Source organism: Arthrobotrys flagrans (genome assembly GCF_004000055.1).
Source record: "Arthrobotrys flagrans strain CBS H-5679 chromosome Unknown unitig_0, whole genome shotgun sequence".
NCBI lineage: Eukaryota > Fungi > Ascomycota > Orbiliomycetes > Orbiliales > Orbiliaceae > Arthrobotrys > Arthrobotrys flagrans.
The window spans coordinates 5,890,776-5,912,693 of NW_027137550.1; the positions used below are offsets into that span (position 1 = coordinate 5,890,776).

At 48.3% G+C, this 21,918-nt stretch overlaps 5 protein-coding genes across 5 annotated transcripts; 4 read left to right on the plus strand and 1 right to left on the minus strand.

Moving 5' to 3' along the window:
- Nucleotides 1–651: 651 nt before the first annotated feature.
- On the plus strand, nt 652–2,294 carry DFL_004738 (uncharacterized protein; the record flags this gene model as incomplete). The annotated part of the gene is made up of 6 exons (XM_067633883.1): nt 652–688; nt 815–918; nt 998–1,122; nt 1,217–2,025; nt 2,092–2,162; nt 2,226–2,294. The coding sequence occupies 6 exons, from the start codon at nt 652–654 to the stop codon at nt 2,292–2,294; spliced, it is 1,215 nt and encodes a 404-aa protein (XP_067492008.1).
- A 1,148-nt stretch (nt 2,295–3,442) lies between these two features.
- On the minus strand, nt 3,443–4,414 carry DFL_004739 (uncharacterized protein; the record flags this gene model as incomplete). The annotated part of the gene is made up of 1 exon (XM_067633884.1): nt 3,443–4,414. One exon carries the CDS (start codon nt 4,412–4,414, stop codon nt 3,443–3,445), a length of 972 nt encoding a protein of 323 aa, XP_067492009.1.
- A 6,227-nt stretch (nt 4,415–10,641) lies between these two features.
- On the plus strand, nt 10,642–16,511 carry DFL_004740 (uncharacterized protein; the record flags this gene model as incomplete). Its single annotated transcript, XM_067633886.1, has 6 exons — nt 10,642–11,009; nt 11,079–11,913; nt 12,016–12,640; nt 12,689–16,051; nt 16,109–16,258; nt 16,315–16,511. 6 exons carry the CDS (start codon nt 10,642–10,644, stop codon nt 16,509–16,511), a joined length of 5,538 nt encoding a protein of 1,845 aa, XP_067492010.1.
- Nucleotides 16,512–17,233: 722 nt separating this feature from the next.
- On the plus strand, nt 17,234–19,678 carry DFL_004741 (uncharacterized protein; the record flags this gene model as incomplete). The annotated part of the gene is made up of 1 exon (XM_067633887.1): nt 17,234–19,678. The coding sequence occupies one exon, from the start codon at nt 17,234–17,236 to the stop codon at nt 19,676–19,678; it is 2,445 nt and encodes an 814-aa protein (XP_067492011.1).
- A 679-nt stretch (nt 19,679–20,357) lies between these two features.
- Nucleotides 20,358–21,859, plus strand: DFL_004742 (uncharacterized protein; the record flags this gene model as incomplete). Its single annotated transcript, XM_067633888.1, has 4 exons — nt 20,358–21,034; nt 21,112–21,395; nt 21,450–21,769; nt 21,827–21,859. 4 exons carry the CDS (start codon nt 20,358–20,360, stop codon nt 21,857–21,859), a joined length of 1,314 nt encoding a protein of 437 aa, XP_067492012.1.
- Nucleotides 21,860–21,918: the final 59 nt, after the last annotated feature.

Consider the following 21,918-nt stretch of genomic DNA (forward strand, 5'->3'; position numbering starts at 1 on the left):
GCACCTGTAGATACAATGTGCAACGTACAGCCTTCGGGCCAGCTGCATAAAAGTCCCCTTGGCGTATCCTAAACGGCGTCGTAGCACAGAAAACACCGACCGGGCCAAAGTCCATGCCCATTTGTTATTGGAGCAGCCGTCAGCTGATGTTCCTGCCGCAGCGCAGGCGATTACGCGTAGGCAGAGACACATCGAAACATCCAAACGGAAGCACCGGGGCGAATCGAATGCCAATTACATGGTTGGCCCGAAGGTTAAAACCATAACTGTGGCTGAGCCTATGTTAACTTACAGAAGTTAAATAAAAAGGCTCCGATTATATATCATACATTGTGGATATCAATGCAATGCTCCGGACCTTTTTAACTGTCCATATGGAATATTAAATCGCTCTCGGTCGTAACGTTGAAGTGGGACATACCCAGCTATTTTGGTTATCGCCAAAACCCAGCCTTGGTTAAGTCACTTGGGTGCATTGCAATTGGATCTGATTCTTTTACTCTCTTAAACCACCCACGAATAGCTTCAAAAACCAGCCTACCTAGTTAATTCCACCATCGCCGCTCCCCCCTCCGTCCCGTTCTACCAGAATACCGTCTACTCCGCCGTATCCGACGTCCAAGTACCTCTTATCCATCGTAAGCCGGACTCATGGGCATCAACAACCCACTCCCAGCTAGCTTGAACAGTACGTCACATGAAACCCCCTTCTGCCGCCGGAATTCGAAGGGTCCAGCGCCATAAAACCCCGCATTATCCTAGATGTCAAAGAACACAAAGGAAAATCTAACATGATATATCTTCACACTTCTAGGCGAATGTCGCAAAGCCAGTCGCGTTCTTGCAAGCTTTATCGATCCGCGACAGGCGTTCGGACCGGATAAGATTATCCCTCCGTCGGTGTTGCAGAGTGCAAAGGTGCGAAGAGCTTGGGTACTATCTTTACCCTCGGATGCCGGACAAGAGTGCTAAATGGATTTTTTCATGGGATTGATAGGGTCTTGCCGTTATCACGGTTCTAAAAGCCGGCTTCTTATTCTCCGGTAGAGTTGGTTCCGGTCTTGTTGTCGCTCGTTTGGCAGATGGGTCATGGTCTGCTCCTAGCGCCATCGCCACAGCTGGGTACGTTACATATCGAATTTCCGGATGGAATGGGATGGAATAACAAGTTTTTGAAGAAACGTCGCTAACGTGAGATTGTGACACTACCCTCCAGCGCCGGCTTTGGTGGCCAAATCGGTGCCGAATTGACCGACTTTGTAATGATCCTAAACGACAACGCCGCGATCAAGACCTTCTCCTCAGCCGGTAGCCTAACCCTCGGCGGCAACGTCTCGATAGCTGCCGGCCCGGTTGGAAGAAACGCCGAAGCAAGCGGAGCCGCCAGCCTTAAGGGCGTCGCCGGCATATTCTCTTACAGTAAGACGAAGGGTCTATTCGCCGGAGTATCCCTCGAAGGATCCGTCATCATCGAACGTCGGGATGCGAACAAGAAGTTCTACGGTGCAAATTGTAAAGCTTCGTCGCTGTTGACAGGGTCGGTACCTGCGCCTGCGGAAGCAGATGCGCTATACCGAGTTCTCAATTCCCGGGTGTTCCGCGGTGGGAGTGGGTCGGATGAGATGTATAACGACATCCCCGTTTACGATGATCACCACGATGATGCCGTCTGGGAGGGAAATCGCGGCCATGCGTATGGAGAGGAGCGTAACAGCCCCACGAACCGTCGTCCATCGCGGGCATCGACCTGGCAAGATGAAGTCTATGATCGTGGGATGTATAATGAGAATCCGAATAGAAGGGGGAGCGGTGCGAGGGATAGCGATTTGGATGAATTCAATTTGACGAGGGAACAGGCTTTCCAGAGACAGCATTTTAATTCGACGTATTCGGATACGCCGTCGACGCCGAGTTCGCAGACTGCACCGGGGAGACCGACGGCGCCTAAGCCGGATTTCAAGGGACCGTCGAGGGCGTCGACGTTGGGGGCTAACCAGGCGGTTGCACTTTATACTTTTGATGCTGGTATGTTTTTTCTTTACAATTGTTTCATTGGTCTGGATGGCGGCAGCGTGGGCTAACGATTGATAGATCAACCTGGGGACCTTGGTTTCAAGAAAGGTGAAATCATCACGATCATTAAGAGAACCGATTCCAAGAATGTAAGAAATTTCTTTAGTGTACTAAGTTTTTTTTCTAACAAGATGCTAACTTGAGGAAATTAGGACTGGTGGACCGGCAAGATTGGCAATCGAACAGGCATCTTCCCGAGCAATTACGTCGAGGCGGTCTAAGCCTTCCTTTCAAACGTATACACTCATTCGCTTCGATACCGAGTCCTCTAGGGACGAGACTACCAAGTTTTTTAAGAAAGAAAGAAAAGAAACCCCTCTCTAGAAGTCATGGGATAATCACCACCCTCTTGATTCAAACATCCTGTTCTCTCTCATTGTCTTATGATATCCTTTGCCCAACTTCCAATCCGTCTTTTGTTCATCTAGGGTGTTCCGCTAGTATAGGTTTTTTTTTTCTTCTCTCTCTCTTCTGAAGTAACTAGCGACCAGGGAGAGTTTCTTTTGTAGCATTCATGTTGTTTTTTCTATACGTGGTTTTTACATAGCTTGTGTTCGTCTTTTTCCTTTTCTTTTCTTGTGTACAATTCTATGGCTATGCCTGGGTGTAGCAGCCGTTTTTTTGTTTTTCGATACCGGTTTACACAAGGTGAATCTCTCAACATCGGGTATACACTGCCGGGGGCACGCCTACCCAGGTGCTTGCTCAAGTAGCCATCCAGACCCGCCTCTTACGAGCGCAAGGCGATTGAATTAAAATCATGACTTTCATTTCATTAAAGTGTGTTTCTTTTGTTATAAAGGAATGCAAAAGCAAACAAAAAGGTTAGAAAAGAACATAAAACCAGAGTCCAGAATACAACATTTCGTAACGGTAACAGTAGAAAACAACAGTAATAGTAGGTAGTAAACAGTAGTAAACATCCTTTTGTAATTCCGCCGATTTCAGAAAAACGCCTCGTCTCCATCTTTTCCCTCCCAGGTATAAAAGAAAAAAAGAAAAAAGAAATTAGGTAGTAATAGTAGTAGTAGTAGTAGTAGTAGTAGTAGTAGTAGTAGTAGTAGTAGTAGTAGTAGTAGTAGTAGAAGGAAGTCATCCAGAGGTATTGATCGATTATTTTTGGGTGAACCCCTTATAGCAAGAAAGAAAGAAGAGAAACTCCAACCGCAAATGCTTTAATAGCTTTTTAAAGAGACTTGTCCGTAGTGATAGGGACAGTAATAAAGGCCAGGTCAGGTCAGGCTAGAGCGTGCTAGGCTGTAGCAGGGACGGGCACACGAAACTTCCCTCCTTTCCGTTCCAAAATAAACAGAGAGGGGGGGAGAATGAAAAGAAATCTTTCCAAAATATCTACGGTCTCGTTCCACATCTACCAACAACAATATCCACCATCGATGAGCAAGTCCGACCCGGTCATGAACGAACTCGCCTCGCTGGCCAAGAAGACGGCTGTGTTATTCAGTTCGTCGACATTTCCAAGTCTCTCCTGTGGAGTCCTGCTCTTCCAGATCGTCTTCTGGGCATCTAAGGCTGGGACACGGTTTAACGCGGTGTCCATGTATCCTGGCGAGATACTGTTGCATCTGATGCCGTATTGGGCCCATTCCGCGGCCAAACTCTTCATCAGTTGGATGACAGCGGCCTTCGAGGCGTTGTAACAGGCCTGCTGTTGTGGGTAGTTGACAATGTGGCCGGACATGGAAGCAATAAAGATGATGCTTCCACCGTTACCCTTGCTGATCATGGCACGGGCAGCTGCCTGGGCGCAGATGAAAGAGCCGGTGAGGTTGATGTCAATCAAGCGTCGGAATTTATCGAGCGGGTATTCCTCAGCCCTTATGTTCGAGTCTGCAATACCGGCCGAGCAGAGCATGATATCAACAGATCCGAGGTGGATCTGAACGGAAGCGATGACGTCACGGACGGCTTCTTCGTCACGGACATCGATTTTATAAAATGCAGCTGCGACACCGTACTTCTGATGAAGAAGAGCGATGGCATCGTCGCCGTGTTCTTGGAGAATATCGAGGATCGCGATGCCCCTTACACCGCATTCGCAGAGAGCTGATGCCATGTTGAACCCTAATCCTCGAGCGCCACCGGTGACGACAGCGACTTTACCGTCTAGACGGAATTTTTGGAGAGTTGGGGTTAGACCTGTTGCTGCATCGAGGATATGTGGAACCGGCCCACAGACGACGCCGTGAGTGTTCTTGCGAGATGGTGCGACGATTTGAGGTCTCGCTGAGACCTCGGCGAGGTTAGCGGGCCGGTCTTGTTGAAGTTGTGGCTCGGCCGCGACAGAGGAAGTCGGCTGGATGATTTCGTCGGCCATTGGCATCTTGGATGAGGAGGATATCGTAAAGGGATAAACGGTGGTGGGTAGGTGGCTGGTGATGGGGAAGGTGATATTTGGGGTGGTAGGAGGTTATAAAAGTGGTCGAGGGAGAAAGAGTGGGAATTGGCCGACAAGCAGAGGTCAAGTGGAAACAACGGAGCCGGACGATCCGGCGAGTGTGCGATCAGAGAGAAGCAGTGAAGCCGATGATGGAGGAGAATTAGAAAAAGATGGTGATATCAATCAACTGGAGAGATGTCGAACACAGGTTTTGTTTTTTTATATGCTCTGAAAGCTATGATGGAGGAGATGTCCTGTGCCTGGATGTGTATTATAGTAAGAAGGGTGCCCGCCATCTTATATACTTTACTTTTCCCCCAACTTTGCCCGCCCTTCACACGCTCCCCTCCCGAAAAATAAAAATAAAATATTCACAGATGCATATGGCGGAGAGAGAGAGAGGAAGCGAGAGGAGGTAAGACAACTTTGCTTTGCTTCCTTCGAGCTCGCTAGATTTCTCGCAGTAGTGGCCGAACACCGAACAAACCCAAATCGAGAAAAAGGAATGCCACCCCGGTATTTGCCATGCATACCCTGGTTTCCGTCTGGTCCAGACTATTAACGAACGATCCCCCGTGGACATTTCGATCGAAATCCCACGCAGTGCTACCGACTCTTCTTGAGGGAGTGCAGCGAGGGAGACGAAGCCCAAAAGCGAACGGCTTGCCGATATGCACCTCGAGTATCATTTGCATATTCATGCTTCTCGCACAGACAATTGCCAATGGAAGCCTGGCGATGGCGAAACACTTTTCGCACGGTACTTCTGTCAAAGTACTCACCATATTGTCAATTGAAAACTCATCTACGATCCACGGCTCGAGGGCTCGGGTCCGCAAATGCTGGGTGGTGGTGAGAGCTACGTTAGGCTCTCGAGGGATAATCGTCGACGCCTCGGCCCTTTTCTGTTTTTTGCCAACCAGACTGATATCATATCACCGATGATATGACTCCGTATCACCCACAAGGCATCATTCGACGACAATTTATGCGATCGAATCGCGATCGCAGGCAGTTAAGTTAGATACTCGAATACAAGCCGAGAGGAGGGTTATGTGATGGAGGTGTCCCAATCGGGAAGAGGCTCAACAGGAACATCGTGAACCCAAAGCGACGGTCTGAACAAACCAATAAGGAAGCCGGGGTCGGGTAGCTTAAACGCACGACGATGTGTGTCAATTTTAACGTTATCTGTCACCCACCGCATCGTTATATTTTTCTTATTACATCGTGTGTGAGATTATGGCTCGGTCGATGCTACAATAATTGTGTTCGAGGCAACCGACGGAATACTTGACACTTTTCTATGCTTTGTTATTTCCTACTATTTTCTTTCTAAGCTTCAAGTTTTCTTTCCATTGGCAATTGGAATTATAATTTTTCTTTGAATCATAACATATTGTTCTTCACTTTCCCCCCACGGTACTATAAAATTGCGCCCAGTCCGGTTAAGCAATACCGATTTCTGTGACAATTCGAAAGTTCTCCAATCACCTGGAAGCCTTCAAATTAGATCTTCTCCCCGAGTTTCCCATCGGCTGGTCAGCGAAAGGAAGGTCATCTGACAGTCTTCCTGAGCCTAAATTCTCTCTCCAATCTACACCTCAAAAAACCATACTCCCCACTTCGAAAAGGAAAGAGAGTGAAGGAGAAGAAAAAGAAAAAACATCTTAAAAGTGGAGCCTATCGAATTCGCCGAATTCCTCTGTTTCGAGGTCCTTCTCTGTCAACTTTACTTTTTGAAGTCTTTTTTTTTGTTTCCTGTCTAATTGCAAGGTGGGTCCAGAAATAGATAAGCTTCTAGAGCTTCAATGGTTCCTTTTCGGGAGGAAGACGAGGGGCTGTCCATTCAGAGTCGATCAATTGATCTGAGACCGACCCCATTACTCGGTAGCAATTGCTTGTCTATAGAACATGAAGAAGCTTCTCTTGCATATTGCATATGCAGTCTAGCTAAGTACCTAGCTAGACAAGGGGGGCTGACGAGTTCGAGACTCGAGCTCTCCCAACTCTATGGGTCCGAGGTACCCATTCAGTTGAATTCCCCGGGGGTGAATTTACCAAACTCCATTATCAAGAAAAGAGCTGCTGACGGCCGTTGTAGATCTATTTCCCGATATCCCAGGCGCAAGAGCGCTCACGAGGACACGGGGCGGAAACGAGCGAGAGTTCCGGCCGACGGGCGTGCAAAATTGGCTGGCAGTACCAGCGAATAGCTGTGTATAGTCCGCCACGCCGAAAAGTTTTTCTCTCAAAGCAGCTAGGGGTTTTCGCTCTCCGTTGCATTCCCGCCCTTTGAATTGGAGCACAAGAGAGAAAAAGGGGGAGTAGTAGGGAACTCGCCGTCGCTTTCCAACCGCCTTATTCTTTTTTTTTTTCTTACCGCCTCGCTTTGCTTAATCCGTGGTGGGCGGTGGTGGTGGATAATGTCGGAAGAAAAGTCGGGATGCAACATCTCCGGACGAAAAGAATGGTCAGGCCATGGTGTTGAGGTTTCCGATTTCCCTATTTGACCAACCTGCAGAGACATCCTGCAAAAAAAAAAAAGTTAACGTTCTAGAATAAAATAAGTTCACGATGCTCTCCCGCTGGGCTTGCCCGCTTAAGCCGGTTAACTTAACCCTGTCCTGTCGTGCAGCTTAAGAAAAGACATGGGAAGCACACCCGGAATCCATGATCCGCCACACGCCACCACACTTGGACCCTTCCGTCGGCCGGAACGTAAAAGTTAAAAAAAAGGCTGTGAACTTAGCTTATAGAAAAGGTTTTTTTTTTTTTGTAAAATGTTTTACTCTTATTTTGTGTTCTTTGGTTGAAAATTTAATTTATTCTTAGGTGGTATGAGAATCAGAATGATTGCGCATGCGGGAGTTTGCCTCAAAGGCCTTTTTTCTGCCCGCCTCTCGCTATAGCTCATTGTTCTCGGGATTATAACCCGAAATCTAGCGCTATCTTGAAGAATAGCCATTTTTGGCCGGGACATAGCTGCACATGATTTGTCTACGTGGATGTTTCCAGATAACCCCGGAAGGTGGTATTTGGGGATTCTAGAATCTATATTTTTTTTTTTGTTCGTTCGGTTATGAGTTACGTAAGATATAAGAGGCTGGCACTTGATGCGCTGTACACACTAGAGCTGGGGTCGCTATTATCTCGTGACTACGGCCATACTTATTTTTTTTTCTTCGGGAATTCTTTAATGGCTATATTGGTCAATCGGTTAGTGGAAACCGGGGTACCGGGTTTTGTTTTGGGTCTGTCCGGACTCAGCTTCGAAAGCTGGATCTATAGCTACAGAGGAGCATTTGTCTCGGTCTTGCGCAATTGCAAGCTTATAATTATTGCACCGGGGTACTGGGAGCCATGAACTCGAATGCACGGCTAAGTTCTGGTTCCAATTTGGATATTTTACTCGAGCTAGGAAGTAACTTGGCTTCCTCTCAATTAGTTCCTTACCTTGCATGGCATTGCTAGAATTTCTTCGAGAGGATCATGATACGGAGCCTCGGTTGCCAATTCCTGTAGTTTATAACCAGACCACAACACACAATATCCAACAGCTAACGTCCCGAAACTGCTCCTCGACGCATTCTCATAATTAGACTTTTCTCGACGCCTCTTAACAAGACGACTAGCCTCGAGGCTACAAGGCCACCGTGATCCACTTCTTTCTCCCCACATCCCCTTTCTTTTTAAGAAAAAAAGAAAAGAAAAAAAGATTGGCAAAAGGCATGTGCGTTCTGAAATTGTAATGGAAGCCTTCTCCTTATGCAGCTTTATCGGTGAGAGCTTTATCAAAACCGTTTAAAATCCATCCCAGATCCGATTTTCCCTTAAACCGCCGACGCCAGCCTTGTGATTGTGGTTCCTCAAAACCGGCTGCAAGAAGGCGAATACGGCCGGAAACCTGCGAAGTGATGGCCAAGATGGCGACGGCACTCGTAAATATCTTGAAATTTAATCACGGTAATACAGAGAGCGAAATTAATGAAAATGCAATTGTATGGCCTCCCCGGGCGGAGTAGGTTTTGAAGTTAGATTAAAGATAATAAAATGCTTCCAGGAAGCGCGAATGTCGCGATCGAATGATGACTAATTCGAACTAATGAGTATATCCGCGACTCCGAGCGTAATCCACCGCACCATGATCGAAGGATTTGTCAATTTCTCGTTCATTCGAAAGTGATAATAAGCATTTTGCTATCCGTATGCATACCGTGTTCGTTCGTTTTCCTGGTACCCATGTGTGGATACGCGCATGGATGATTTCTCCTTTTGCGAATTAATTTCACAAGTTTAAAGAGTATTAGTTTCGCGGCAGGGATCCTAGGAAGATCGAGGGAACGGAAGACGGTACGAACTTCTGGGCACCGGTGAGATGGAAACTGAGCGGGGTGACCACGAATTGCCGAATTTTTTGTCTTCACCCGAAATAACGGATTTTTTGATTCGTTTTTGTTAATCCCTTAAGGCCGTGGATTGCAATTGGTGTGCGAGCAAAGTTTGAAGGCATGCTGTATATATAAATGATGAAAGTTGGATTTCTCCAATGTTGTAAGTGTTGCTTGTGGTTTTTTGGAGCGGAGCTTTCGATTTTGAAGAGGCTAGAGAATCGAAGGAATGCAGAAATATTGCGCACCGTGGCTTACTGCTATTTTATAATTTAGATATACCAGCTCGCCTAATATATAATAAAATCGTTTTGGGTATTATTGTGGAGTTGTTATCATATGTCGGACTCGGGGCGTTTTCTGTCAAATTTTATTGGTCCGGGGATCCGAATATGGAAATCGATTTCGATACCCGCGTGCGCAGCCGCACCCATCGACGGTAGATGCGATGACATTCCGATGGGCCAGCTGGGAAATGTTCGAGAATGCGACACCGAGGATCCTGTGATCGAGGCTACCATGTTGTGCGAGCGGTCATGTTGAAAATGCAAGGATTTAGATGCAGTTATGCAGTTCCGAAGGACAGCCCTGTCGGCCCTGCGAAGTCGAGTGTCAAACAAAGGTAATCTATCTTCGTGCTTTGGTTTGATTGCGATATCGATTGCCTTGATCAAGGGATTGAGAACATCGTAAACGGACATGTTTGCCATTTAATTGTAAGTACCGGCCTATTGTCATGATTCTATCCATAAACGTTGAATTAACTGTCGTAGCTGGCTTGATATCAGCGCTACGAGAAACACAAACCGTCGGAGGTTATTTGTGAGCACGGTAGCAGTTAATGCATGTAGGCAAATCGAGATATATATTAGTAATGCTGATATTCCGTCATAACCTCAATGACGACTTGGTAATAACGATTTATATCGGAACAAACAACCTCTTCAGACTGAACCGTCGCCTTTTTTATGTTATCGTCTGCGCTTTATCGATCTCAATCTGGCGATATCGCGATATCGACTTGATAGGTACGTTCCTATTCGAGTAGATATTCTTTATTCTTCGAAGCTTCGTGATCGAAATCCATCTATGACTTAAATATCTCGGTCGGTCGGATTGACTTGTTGGTTACGAATTACGTTGGTTAGTTCCGTATTATATTTCTATGACTTGCATGAACCCCACCATTGACTGCCCTTCCCTGCACTGGCCACTTTCTTTTATCACAATTCTCCATATCCCCAATCTCTCAACCTCAATCCCGACATCGACACCTCCTTCCACCCCATTCCCGAACAGTAACGAAGCCCTGATCAGGTTCCGTTGCCTGGAGATTGCTTAATTAATATTCCCAGCCTCCGTTTGACTTCTCACTCTCGTCTCGTCCCGTCCTGTCTTGTCCGTCCTAACTCTTTGGTTCCTTTTTTTTATTTTTAATTCTGTCCGGTGCCAGCTGGTTTGCATATTTTCTTGCCTTGTTTTCTTTGCCTTCTTTCCAACCCAACCGTTTAGGCCTCACCTCATCCTGACTCGGCTTCAATCCTCATCCTCCTCCTCCTCCTCCTGCCACTCCACCACTCTCCTAGATCCCAGACTGGTTCGCCCGAATCACCATCACCCCCAATCTATTTCTTACTTTGCTTTTTCTACTTTAATCTGTTAACCATATAGCCATCATATCACACACTCCACTTGTACCGGAAAAACAAACCACCCAAAAAAAAAGTGCTCTGTCGGTTCTGCTAGAGCAATACTGTCAGAGAGGGATCTTTAATTCTCATGCAGGGTCGCAGACAGACTAGGTCTACAGCTGGCAGACACTCGGCAGATTCCTCTCAGCCTCCAACCGTCTCCCCCGAAGACGCTCCCTCGACGTCCGCGGCTTCTCCCGGCCAACCATCGTCGCAGGCCAGTCCTAGAGCACGCCGGCACTCGAAACGCAAGTTGGTCTCGATCTCCCAGGACATAGACGTCATCCCCCAACCACCTCTCGACGAATCTACTCCCACCAAACGTCCACGAACCAGAGGACTGCCAGACCAGCCATCTCCAGCCGAATCATCTACATCGACACCCTCGAAGCCAGTCACGCGTTCCGCTAGGAAGCGATCTCGCCTGTCTGACGACTTCGAGATGGATGCTAGCAGGTATGTACTTATATAGTCCTCCCCCATATTTAAGGAAATTTTCACTCACACAAATTGTCGATTTATCAGCAAGGGCGAGGTACCAAGCACATCTTCACCGGTCGAAACTCCTGAGACACCTACGACTCGAAAATCAACTCGTTCTAAGAAGCAGGCGACCGGCACTCCCTCCAGTGCTGGACGTTCCCAGAGCTTGAAGCGCCAGGCAAGCGAGAAGAAACCCGAACCGCAAGTCCCCACCACCCCCACACCGCCCACGAGAAAATCGAAAAGGAAGGAAAATAATGAGAGCAAAGCTGCTGCCGTTGCTGCCGAAGTGAAGACGACTGATAACAAGGACGATAAGGATAATCATCCGGAAGAGGATGAAGACGAAGACATGGGCGACGAACTTCCGCCTGCAGAACCGCCTGCAGAGGAGGAAGAAGACGAGGGACGAAACAACGAGGACTACGATCGGGAAGTAGATGAAGACGACATGTACGAAGGATTCTCCCATAGGTCTCTCTCGCAGTCGATGAGGGCTCTGAGCGGCATGCTATCCGGAATTCCTTCCCGCCTTCGGGATATCTTGAACAACCTTAAGAACAAGGAAGACATCACGATTCAGATGTTAGCCCTGCAAGAACTATCAGAGATCCTGTTAATGGCGAACGAGGATAGCTTATCTGGAAACATCCCCACAGACCAATTTGTTAAGGAGCTTGTGTCCATCATGAGCGAGCCGGACATGTTCGGCGTAGAGAATCCGGAGCTGATGCTCTTGGCTTGTCGCTGCCTTGCTAATCTTATGGAAGCACTCCCATCCGCGACCTCTAATGTCGTCTACGGAGGAGCTGTGCCCGTCCTGTGCCAAAAACTTCTTGAGATTCAATATATCGACCTTGCTGAGCAAGCCCTAAGTGTTCGTTCTGAGCGCCTGACGCCTTTTTTTTCTGATTTCATTGAACTTAAACTGAACCAAGGACCCTATGATGCTAACCCGGTATATTTTTCTAACCTATAGACTTTGGAAAAGATATCCCATGAGTACCCAACGTCTATCATACGTGAAGGCGGCTTAGTCGCATGTTTAAACTTCCTGGACTTCTTTTCCACCAATGTTCAGAGAACCGCTGTGACCACTGCGGCAAACTGCTGCCGAAACATCCCCGAAGACTCCTTCCCCACGGTGCGAGATGTAATGCCTATTCTGCTTGGTGTTCTCAATAGTAGCGACCAAAAGGTTGTGGAGCAAGGATGCTTGTGTATCTCTAGGATTGTGGAGAGCTTCAAACATTTGCCAGAGAAACTAGAGGAGCTCGTGTCCGAAGACCTCCTTCGGGCTATTCTTCAGTTGCTCCTACCCGGGATTACGAATTTGGTCGGACCGCACATTTATACCCAGTTCCTACGTGTTCTTAGCATCCTCGCTAGAACGAGTCCTAGCTTGTCAGTGGCCATGTTTAAAATGAATGTTACGGAGACCCTCTACCAGATTATGACTGGTGTCTCCCCTCCTGCTGCAACCGTCGATTTTGCCCTCAAGGTCGACCGAGTGATGACCATGCAGGCTCTTATCCATCGACCGAAGGAGCAGGTCACCGAAACCCTCAACGTTATCAGCGAGCTACTCCCATGCCTTCCTCAGGGTAAGCCTCTTTCCGCGGCCGTTTTTGGGTACCATGCTGACAAAATAGATGAAATCTTCGGTGTTCCCGGTGTCCCCGAGTTCCAAAGCCATCGGCCTTCGCCAGATGATCCCCAGCTTAACGAAAAGCGAATTGCCCTTCTTAAGTCGTGTCAGGGAGAGCTACGATCCTTCGCTATTGTGCTCCTTCCGACTCTCACCGACACGTACCTCAGCACCGTTAATCTACAAGTCCGACAGAAGGTTCTGAGCTGTCAGCTAAAGATGATTGTCAATCTGGAAGTCGACTTGCTCAAAGATGCGCTTTCTAACGTCCAATACGCATCTTTCCTGGCTTCGATACTTTCCCAAAAGGATCACCCATCGGTTGTCGCTGGCGCCCTCCAGGTCTCAGAGCTCCTTCTTCGTCGTTTACCCGACATTTATCGATACCATTTCCACCGCGAGGGTGTTGTTTCCGAGATTAGAAAGTTGGCAGAACAGCCCTTTGAGATTCCAGAAAATAGCGATGAGGAGGAAGACGATGAAGAGGACGAGGATGCGATGAGGGATGATAAGGATTCTTCTGAACTTGCTCCTGAATCTGTTCCTGAACAGACTATGAAGGATGTCGATACCAATACGGATACCTCGAATAAGAGCGAGGGCGAGGATGAAAATGAGAACGAAGAAACTCGTGAGGATGAAGAATCCTCCGAAGCCTCCGAATCATCCTCCCTTCGCCGCCTCGCAGCTCCTGCCAGCTTGACCATCGACCAATGGATAATCGTCAGAGCACGAACCTTTATCGAAGAACATGACAAGGATATCGATGGCGCCGCTAAGAAAGAGGCCGAGAGGGTCTTGAAGACTATCCGTGACCTAGTCGGAGCATTGGAAGGGTCGAACAAGCCGAAGGATGTTTTCAAGGAGCTTGCGGGATACTTCCAGAATACAAACTCGCTTACATCAATTTCTAGCTTTGAGCTGTCACACTCGATGTTGGTAGAGGGTTTGTTGAATGTGTTGACTGGTGAGCCCGCAGGACGCAAGAGCGCGCTCCGCCGCGAATTCCTCGAGGTTTTTATGGGCCAAACCGATCCTAAAGATGGCAATTCTCCCTTCTCTGTTCTCGTTGCGAAGCTCCAGGAACTGCTCAGTCGAAGCGAACATTTCGAGGTCAACACCGTTCATCACAATGCATATGACGGTAACCGTAGTCCGGCATCGATGCTCGCTAAACAGCTACGTTTGAAGCTTGTCGCAGACGAGAACTCGGAGATACCAAAAGCGTATCGGAACATTATGGTCTCTATTCACGCCATCGCTACCTTTAAAGCACTGGATGACTATCTTCGCCCGAGAATTGCCCTTTCAGAACAGCCTAGGATATCGAGAGCCGAACGTGGCGGTCATCTCGCGAACGCTTTGGCTGCCTTTGCCGCCGCTGCCTCCAGTTCTGCAGCTGGCCCGAGTAACCCCGATGGATTATCTGCCTCAACTAGAACCAAGAAGTCAAGTCGATCCACACGAACGAAGAAGACCGAGGAAACCCCACAGGCCGAGAGCTCCGGAGACGCCCTCAAGACACCTACGAAGAAGGACAAGCTCCCCAAGGCTGTCCGAGAGGCACTGGCAGCCGAGGAACAACTTGAATGCCAAGACGAGCGCCAGATGAGCGAGCAGGAGGACATGGATGATATGAACGCTTTGTTGGAAGATCTCGACGAGGAAATGGCGGATTCACCGGGCTCGGAACCTGGTGCTGTTAATATGGAGCTCGCTGGCGGCAAGGTGACGGCACGCAAGGAGGATGGTACTAAGGTTGCCACCCCTGTGGGCACTCCCAGCCGCGATAGAGGCTCTGGCACTCCCGTCGGCGGTCTTTCTTCACATACAGCTCTTGCTAACGCTCGACCGATTTCGTACGCTGCCGCTGCTGGAACTCCAACAGATTGGCATATCGAATTCAGCATCGGTGATCGTGTTCTTTCTAACGATACCACTATCTACGGAGCTGTCCATCTGCCCAACAGACCGGAGGAAGGTGAGAGCCATCGCTCGGTTTGGTCATCTACATACACCATCAAATTCCGCCGCGCGAGTGGCCCAGCACCAGCTGAATCCTCACTCTCGCCTGTCGCCGAGTCTTCCCAGGCTGCATCCGGTATTCCCCTCTCCGTCGAGAAGAATAAAACCACTGCTTCGATTCTTCACCTCCTCAGCATCCTTCACTCGCTCAATTCCAACCTCGACGATGTCTTTTCCGGAGAACATGAAAGCTCCAGACCCCGTCACCTTCCTGCGCTCAGTCAATTCGTCAACACCAAGCTAACGGCCAAATTGAATCGTCAGTTGGAAGAACCTTTGATCGTGGCCAGCTCCTGCCTCCCATCCTGGAGTGAGGATCTTGCTCGTTACTATCCATTCCTCTTCCCATTCGAGACGAGGTTCTTGTTCCTGCAATCAACTTCGTTTGGATATTCTAGATCTATGAATAGATGGCAAAGCGCGACTGCAAATGAAGGAGGCCGTGATCGACGAGATGAGAATCGACCGTTCCTCGGCCGTCTCCAACGACAGAAGGTCAGAATCTCGAGAAACAGGATATTCGATTCTGCAGTTAAGGTTATGGAGCTCTATGGTGCCTCACCCAGCGTTCTTGAAGTTGAGTATTTCGAGGAAGTTGGTACCGGATTGGGACCTACCCTCGAGTTCTACTCCAGCGTTTCCCGTGAGTTCGCCAGGAAGACCCAGAACATGTGGCGTGAAGGAGACTCTTTCGCCGATACCGACAAAGAGTATACTTTTGGAGCCCAGGGCTTGTTTCCAGCTCCAATGGATGCCAAATATGCTGAGTCGGAGGCCGGAAAGAGGGTCCTCCAACGCTTTAAGATACTCGGGAAGTTTGTCGCCCGTGCCATGCTCGACTCCAGACTCATCGATATTTCTTTCAACTCCAACTTTTTCCGAGGTGGCGATGATGCCGAGGCCGTTGCTCCATCCTTTGGAGCTGTGAAGACAGTTGACAAGGGACTTGCGCAGTCTTTGAATCTCTTGAGGAAGTTTGCTGTTGCTAAGAGTGTCGTTGATGAGATGAAGGAACTTCCAGCCGCCGACAGAAATGTTCTTTTGTCTGAGATTCGTGTCGAAGGCGTCACTGTTGATGATTTGGCCTTAGACTTTACCCTCCCTGGATATCCAAATATCGAACTTATCAAGGGTGGGGCAGAAAAGGCGGTCACTATCAACAATGTTGGTGATTATGTTGACAAAGTAATTGATTTGACCTTGGGAACCGGTGTCCAGCGACAGGTCGATGCGTTTAGATCTGGGTTCTCGCAAGTCTTCCCCTACGCAGCCCTGAAGGCGTTTACACCAGACGAGTTGGTTATGATGTTCGGTCGTGTAGAGGAGGATTGGTCGCTTGAGAGTAAGTCACCTCAATCATTCATTGCAGGATCGGAAACTAATCGATTGGTACCCGTAGCATTGATGGATTCGATCAAAGCGGATCACGGGTTCAACATGGACAGCAAGTCTGTTCGCAATCTCTTGCAGGTTATGAGTGAATTCAACTTGCAGCAACGACGAGAATTCCTTCAATTTGTCACTGGTAGCCCGAAGCTCCCGATTGGAGGTACGTACAGTTCACATCTCATAGGGTTAGATTATAGGCTAACAGATCATGTACAGGCTTCAAAAACCTTACCCCCATGTTCACAGTTGTCTGCAAACCTAGCGAGCCCCCATTGGTGTCGGATGACTACCTGCCCAGTGTCATGACTTGCGTCAACTATCTCAAACTCCCTGACTACACTTGCATTGAAGTTCTCAGGCAGCGCCTCCACACCGCTGTCCATGAAGGATCCGGTGCTTTCCACCTTTCTTAAATCCTCCCCACTTGCCATGACTTTCTTTACGCTCCCGTCTCTCTTTCCCCCGGATTTGCTCTCTTTTGTTCTACGGTTTTCTGACGAATAGTGACTGTTAACTCCTCATGTCGGTTCCATTGCTCAGGCGTTTATTCTTTCTTTCCCCGCGGAACTGCTTCTCTGTCCCCAATGCTAAATACTTTCTCCCCCAAATACACATTACTTTATCCCCTACTAGCACAAGGGAGGGTCTTCCACTCAGATTCTTCTCTCTTCTTCTCTCGGTATATCTTCTCATTCGCTGGATGCACGGGTGGGTAGTGGTGTCTAACGGTTGCAATGGTGTTCTTTCCCCCCTTTCTTACGATCTATCAGATAACTGTAACTTCTTTTCCTTTTTATAATTTGCTTTACGGTTGTCCATGGTAGATAGATTTCCGTGTTCTTCACAAGAATGATAAGCTTAACTTTTAAGAAAGTTCGTCCGTAGACCGAGTGTATAGAAACCCTCCGTAGAGCCGCATTGATTGGCCAAGGCTTGGCGTAGACCCTCGTCGATTGCCGCTTTTCCTGCGACCTAAATTTTTTTTAGTTTCTGCGACGAACAAAAAAATTTCCTTTACTCAAACTACCACCACTGCAAAACTTCAACATCTCCATATTCTAGTTCAGTACGATATTTTATTGTTTCTTTTGGATTATCATAGGATTTAAAGATTATATCAGTACTTCTGGCTCCCATGCTTCGAACTCGCTGCCCACAATGCCTCAATCGAGCATACAACGCAGTCCTCTCCTCCCACGGTTACCCTAGCCCCACCATCACAATCTCCCAACTGATCGCCCGCCGTCAATACCACCATCCAGGGCGGGGTAGAGTCACCCGTCGCCCTACTACATCCTTTACAGCTCCTCCATCCACAGCGGTCGATAAACGTGGAAAACCACTTACCCGCGGTGGCCAAAAAACGCTTTCCGAACGACGTTTCGATGCCGGTCCTCGTTCCCGCGATGCAGTCGAAACCCGTCCTTCGTTTGGCGAAGGCGAAAAAGTAGGCGGCGGTCTCTTCGATGCCAAAGAGCTCAAGATAACCCGGGTCAAAGACAAAAAAATAGATGCCTCGAAGATCGCACAGACGGTGCTAAAAGCACTTAACGGCACAAACCAAGAACACGAAGAATCAATCGATATGCTTCGAGAACTTACCAGTCGGTATGGGCGTACCGATTTGGTAGTCGCATGGAACCACGTTATCGAATGGAAGTTAAAACGGGGGAACATCCAAGCTGCTATGAAGCATTATAACGAAATGAAGAAGAGAGGGGTAAAACCTGATTCGTATACTTATCTACGATTACTCAATGGGTTGGCGGATAACGCTGCTACTATGCCTAGTGCGTTGGGAAGGGCTTTGACGGTTTATTATTCACTTACTGCGCCTTCGAGTACGGTTAAAGCATCAACCATGCATACCAATGCTGCGTTGAAGGTTTGTGCGCAGGCGAAGGATGTTGATGCTATGTGGGATATTGCTGAGAGGATACCGGATAAAGGGAGGGGGCAGGCGGATACGTTGACGTACACGACGTTGTTGAATGGGATTAGGAATAGCATTGAACCCGGGTTGCTGGATAGGAGTATTATGGAGGGGAGGGAGTTATGGGAGAATATACTTTTGAAATGGCAGAATGGAGCATTGGAGATGGATGAAGGGCTTGGGTGTGCTATGGCGAGGTTGTTGTTGAAGAGTGTGAAGCCGGAGGATTGGGATGAGGTGCTTAGTTTGTGTCAGGATGTTTTTGGGGTGCCCAGGTTGATTCCGAAGATTGGGACGAAGGCGAGAAAGTTGTTGCCGATTAGGGATAAGGGGAAGAAAGAGGTGGAAGAGGACCTAGAGGAGGTTGAACAAGGGAGGAAGGCTATGACGGCGGATTTGAAGGGGAGGATTGGAGATGCTATTAAGGCTGTTGGGGCGAAGGGGCGTAGAGATGAAGTCGAGGAAGGGTTCGCAGAGGAGGTTGAAGTCGAGGAAGGGTTCGCGGAGGAAGTTGAAGTCGAAGAAGGGGAAAGGGATACGGATGAACCGATCTTGGGTATCAATACGGCTGGGGTGGATGGTACGGCTTCACTGATTACTTCTCAAATTCCGGCTGAGAAACCACCAATTCGGAACAACGGACTTTCGGTCATTCTCGAAGCTTGTCTATCACTAAGGGCGTACGACACTGCGGCGAACTACTGGGATCTTATTACGGAAAGCTACAATGTCCTCCCGGATCGCGATAACTACCATGGCCGCATGAGATGTTTATCCATGCAGGGTGACTCCGCGGGTTGTCTTGCTGTTGTGCAGGAAATGATCAAGAAGGGGGTCGAGCTGAACCAGAATCTATTCTTCATTGCGATGAATGGGTGTAGAAGGAATAAGAAAATTGCGGGCTTCAACGATGCGTTCAGAATACTGGATCTCATGCAACGGGAGGCTATCGATGTGACATCTAAGGTTCTGATAGCGTTCATTCGAACGGCTACAGTGACCGAAGATGTTAGAGCTATGAGACAAGCTTGGATGAAGATTGGACCGGGGCTGTTCAATATTCACAAGCTTATCGAACCTACGAATAAATCGATCGAGAAGATTGCAAAGGATTTGGAATGTTGTCAAGAGATGGTTTCGCTTTCGGATGCCATCCTGAGTAGGATGTATAAGCATAAACTCGGCAAGGCGGATAAGGAATTTGCGGATTGGGTTGAAGGTTCGCGGCAGAAGATTCACAAGTACATCAACGAGTACTTCAACAGCCGAAAGGGAGATCCAAAACAAGCGACATTGATCGAAAAGATTAGGGGGCTTGAAATGAAGACTAAAGTCGAGAAGGAGAAGCCGCAGGAGAAGAAGTTGACATTGGGCGGTGGGAGGATTGGACGGTGGGAGAAGTTTGGAACCGAGGAGATGCAGAGACGGCCAAGGAAGCTCGATAGGGAACATCTAGGGGAAGGGGAGGTTAGTCTCGAAGGAATGAGCTTTAGGCCGAAGAGGAATACGTTGACGAATATAGTCGGAGTGAGGGGGGAGGCACCCAGGGCGAAGAATTTCATGAGGAATAAGGATACGGATTATACGGCGCATTATAGGCCGAATAAAGAGAGGAAGAAGATGGAGAGGGCGAGTCGGTTCGAGTGAATCCTCTCCTTCTATTTGACTTGCGATCACCAGTATCTTTACAAGTCGGTCTCGAGAACAGGCCAGGGGTGTGTATATAATAATATATGAGGGGAACTGTATATATGTGGGGATATCAACATCATATTAGAGGCATCATGTGTACGATAGTTGAAATGCATGATTACGAACACTTGCCATAAATCTAATTATATCCTAATACAGTCTTTGCTATTATCATGGCTTCTGTATTATATAACTGAGGTCGAATATTAATGGGGTTAGAAGCAGTTGACAGGAATGTAATAACTTGCAAAGTGGCGTGGCTGCGTTTGCGGGCATTTGGCGACCCCGCCAATCGCCTGTCCAACTTAACCCGCACGCTAGCCAGCCAACCACCCAAACCTCGTCCTTCCCTTCTTCCTCTCTTTCTTTCTTCCCATCTGCACACTCATAATCCATCGACTACCTCATCCACGTTCTTCGAATGGAAGCACGCATATCCATACCATAGCCTTCGTACCATAGCGGATAGACTTCAGCTTCATCGGTTCTTTTTCATCTCGAGCTCCTTGGTTCTACGCTGTTGTTTGCTATCACCGGAAGAAGCAGCCAAGCTTGCCTATAGATCCAGCTAGCCAGCCCGTTAGGAACTACTCGGCCTTTCTCCTTTATTCCAAAGGCTTCCGGGAATAAAATCATGGATTTCGCATACGATCATATCACGGAGGAAAACCTCCCGCGACACCAAAGCACGCCCAACAACGACGACGACCGTGCCCAGACACCAACTCAATCCTCAACTGCCCATCGCCGCCAACAATCCCTCTCCTCTGAATTCGACGAGGCTTACAAAACCATCCAAAGTACCGCCTGGGGCGCTCGCTTCGGTGCTATCTTCGAAACCGTCAAGAAGCAAGGGGAGGTTTACTACGATGCTACGAAGACCGAATATGCTAGTCGAAGCGAACAGGCTCAAAAGGGATGGACGGGTTTACGTGAAGCCGTGGTTACCAGATCCAGAGCTTTGAGTACGAGTAACAAAGCACCCGAGGCCATCCCGGAAGCTAGCAACGAGGAAGAAGTCGGGGAGTCATCTGCCGCTGGTGCCAAGGCTGGGGAAGCACCGCAGGCTACGGCGAATCTGATTGCAAGACTGAGGGCAGAGGCTATCAAGGGTATTACGGAAGTACAGAAGGCGGAGGATGCTGCCGATGCTTATTTGGCAAAGGTGGGGGCGAATCTTGGGAATTTCCTGAGAGATGCTGTGACGATTGCGCCACCGACGGAGGAAGAGAAGGCGGCTGCTGAGAAGGCCGAGAAGCAGGATGTTTTGTTCGAGACGAAGGGGTCAGAGGATAATAAGAGGCCGATACAGTGAGTCTTTGCCTATAAACTTGGTAAAAGAGAGGAAGTTTTTTTTTTTAAATAGCGTGCTAATTCGGTGTTGATAGTACTACCCGTCTGGATGCTCAGCTACATCTACTTCACACGAATCTCGATAATTTCAAGTCGGATCCTAGGTCGCCAAAGTATGCGGCCGAGTGGGCCGCTAGCTTTTCGGCGGAAAAGAAGACAGAACAAATCGCCAAGGATCTTGAGACGTATCCCGAATTGAGAAGTTCTATGGAGAAGCTGGTTCCAGGGGAAGTCCCTTATGAGGAATTCTGGAAGAGGTATTACTTTTTGAGGGGAGAGCTTGATGCTGAGGAGCAGAAGAGGAAGGAGTTGCTGAAGGGTATGCAAAATCACTTTTTTCCTTTGATCGCCCCATGCTAATCAGTTTTTGTAGTTGCTGCCAATGAGGAAGAGGAAGTCGGGTGGGAAGAGGATAGCGATGAGGAAGATGACGACGACGACGACGAGGAAGATGACGATGAAGAGGACGATGATGAAGAGGACGAAAGCGAGGAAGAGGAAACCAAACCAGCCGCAACAGCTGCCGCTGGAAAGGCAATCCCAAAGCCGACCCAAAAGCCATCATCGGACACCTTACGCGCAAAATCGAAGCCAGCCGATATAATGTCGCAGCCGGACAGCGAAGCTAGCTACGATGTTGTTTCCGGTGCCCCATCCAACGCCTCGGGATCGCCGCCAAAGAAACAGGCCAAGGTATGTCTACGTTCCGAATTGGAGACCGTACGAACTAAATAACTAACCGTCCAACAGCAGGAAGAAAGCGATGAAGAAGATTGGGAGTAGTTTTATATTCTATTACCCTTCACCGATATAACTCTCTTGGCTAGGAGAAAAATGTACAA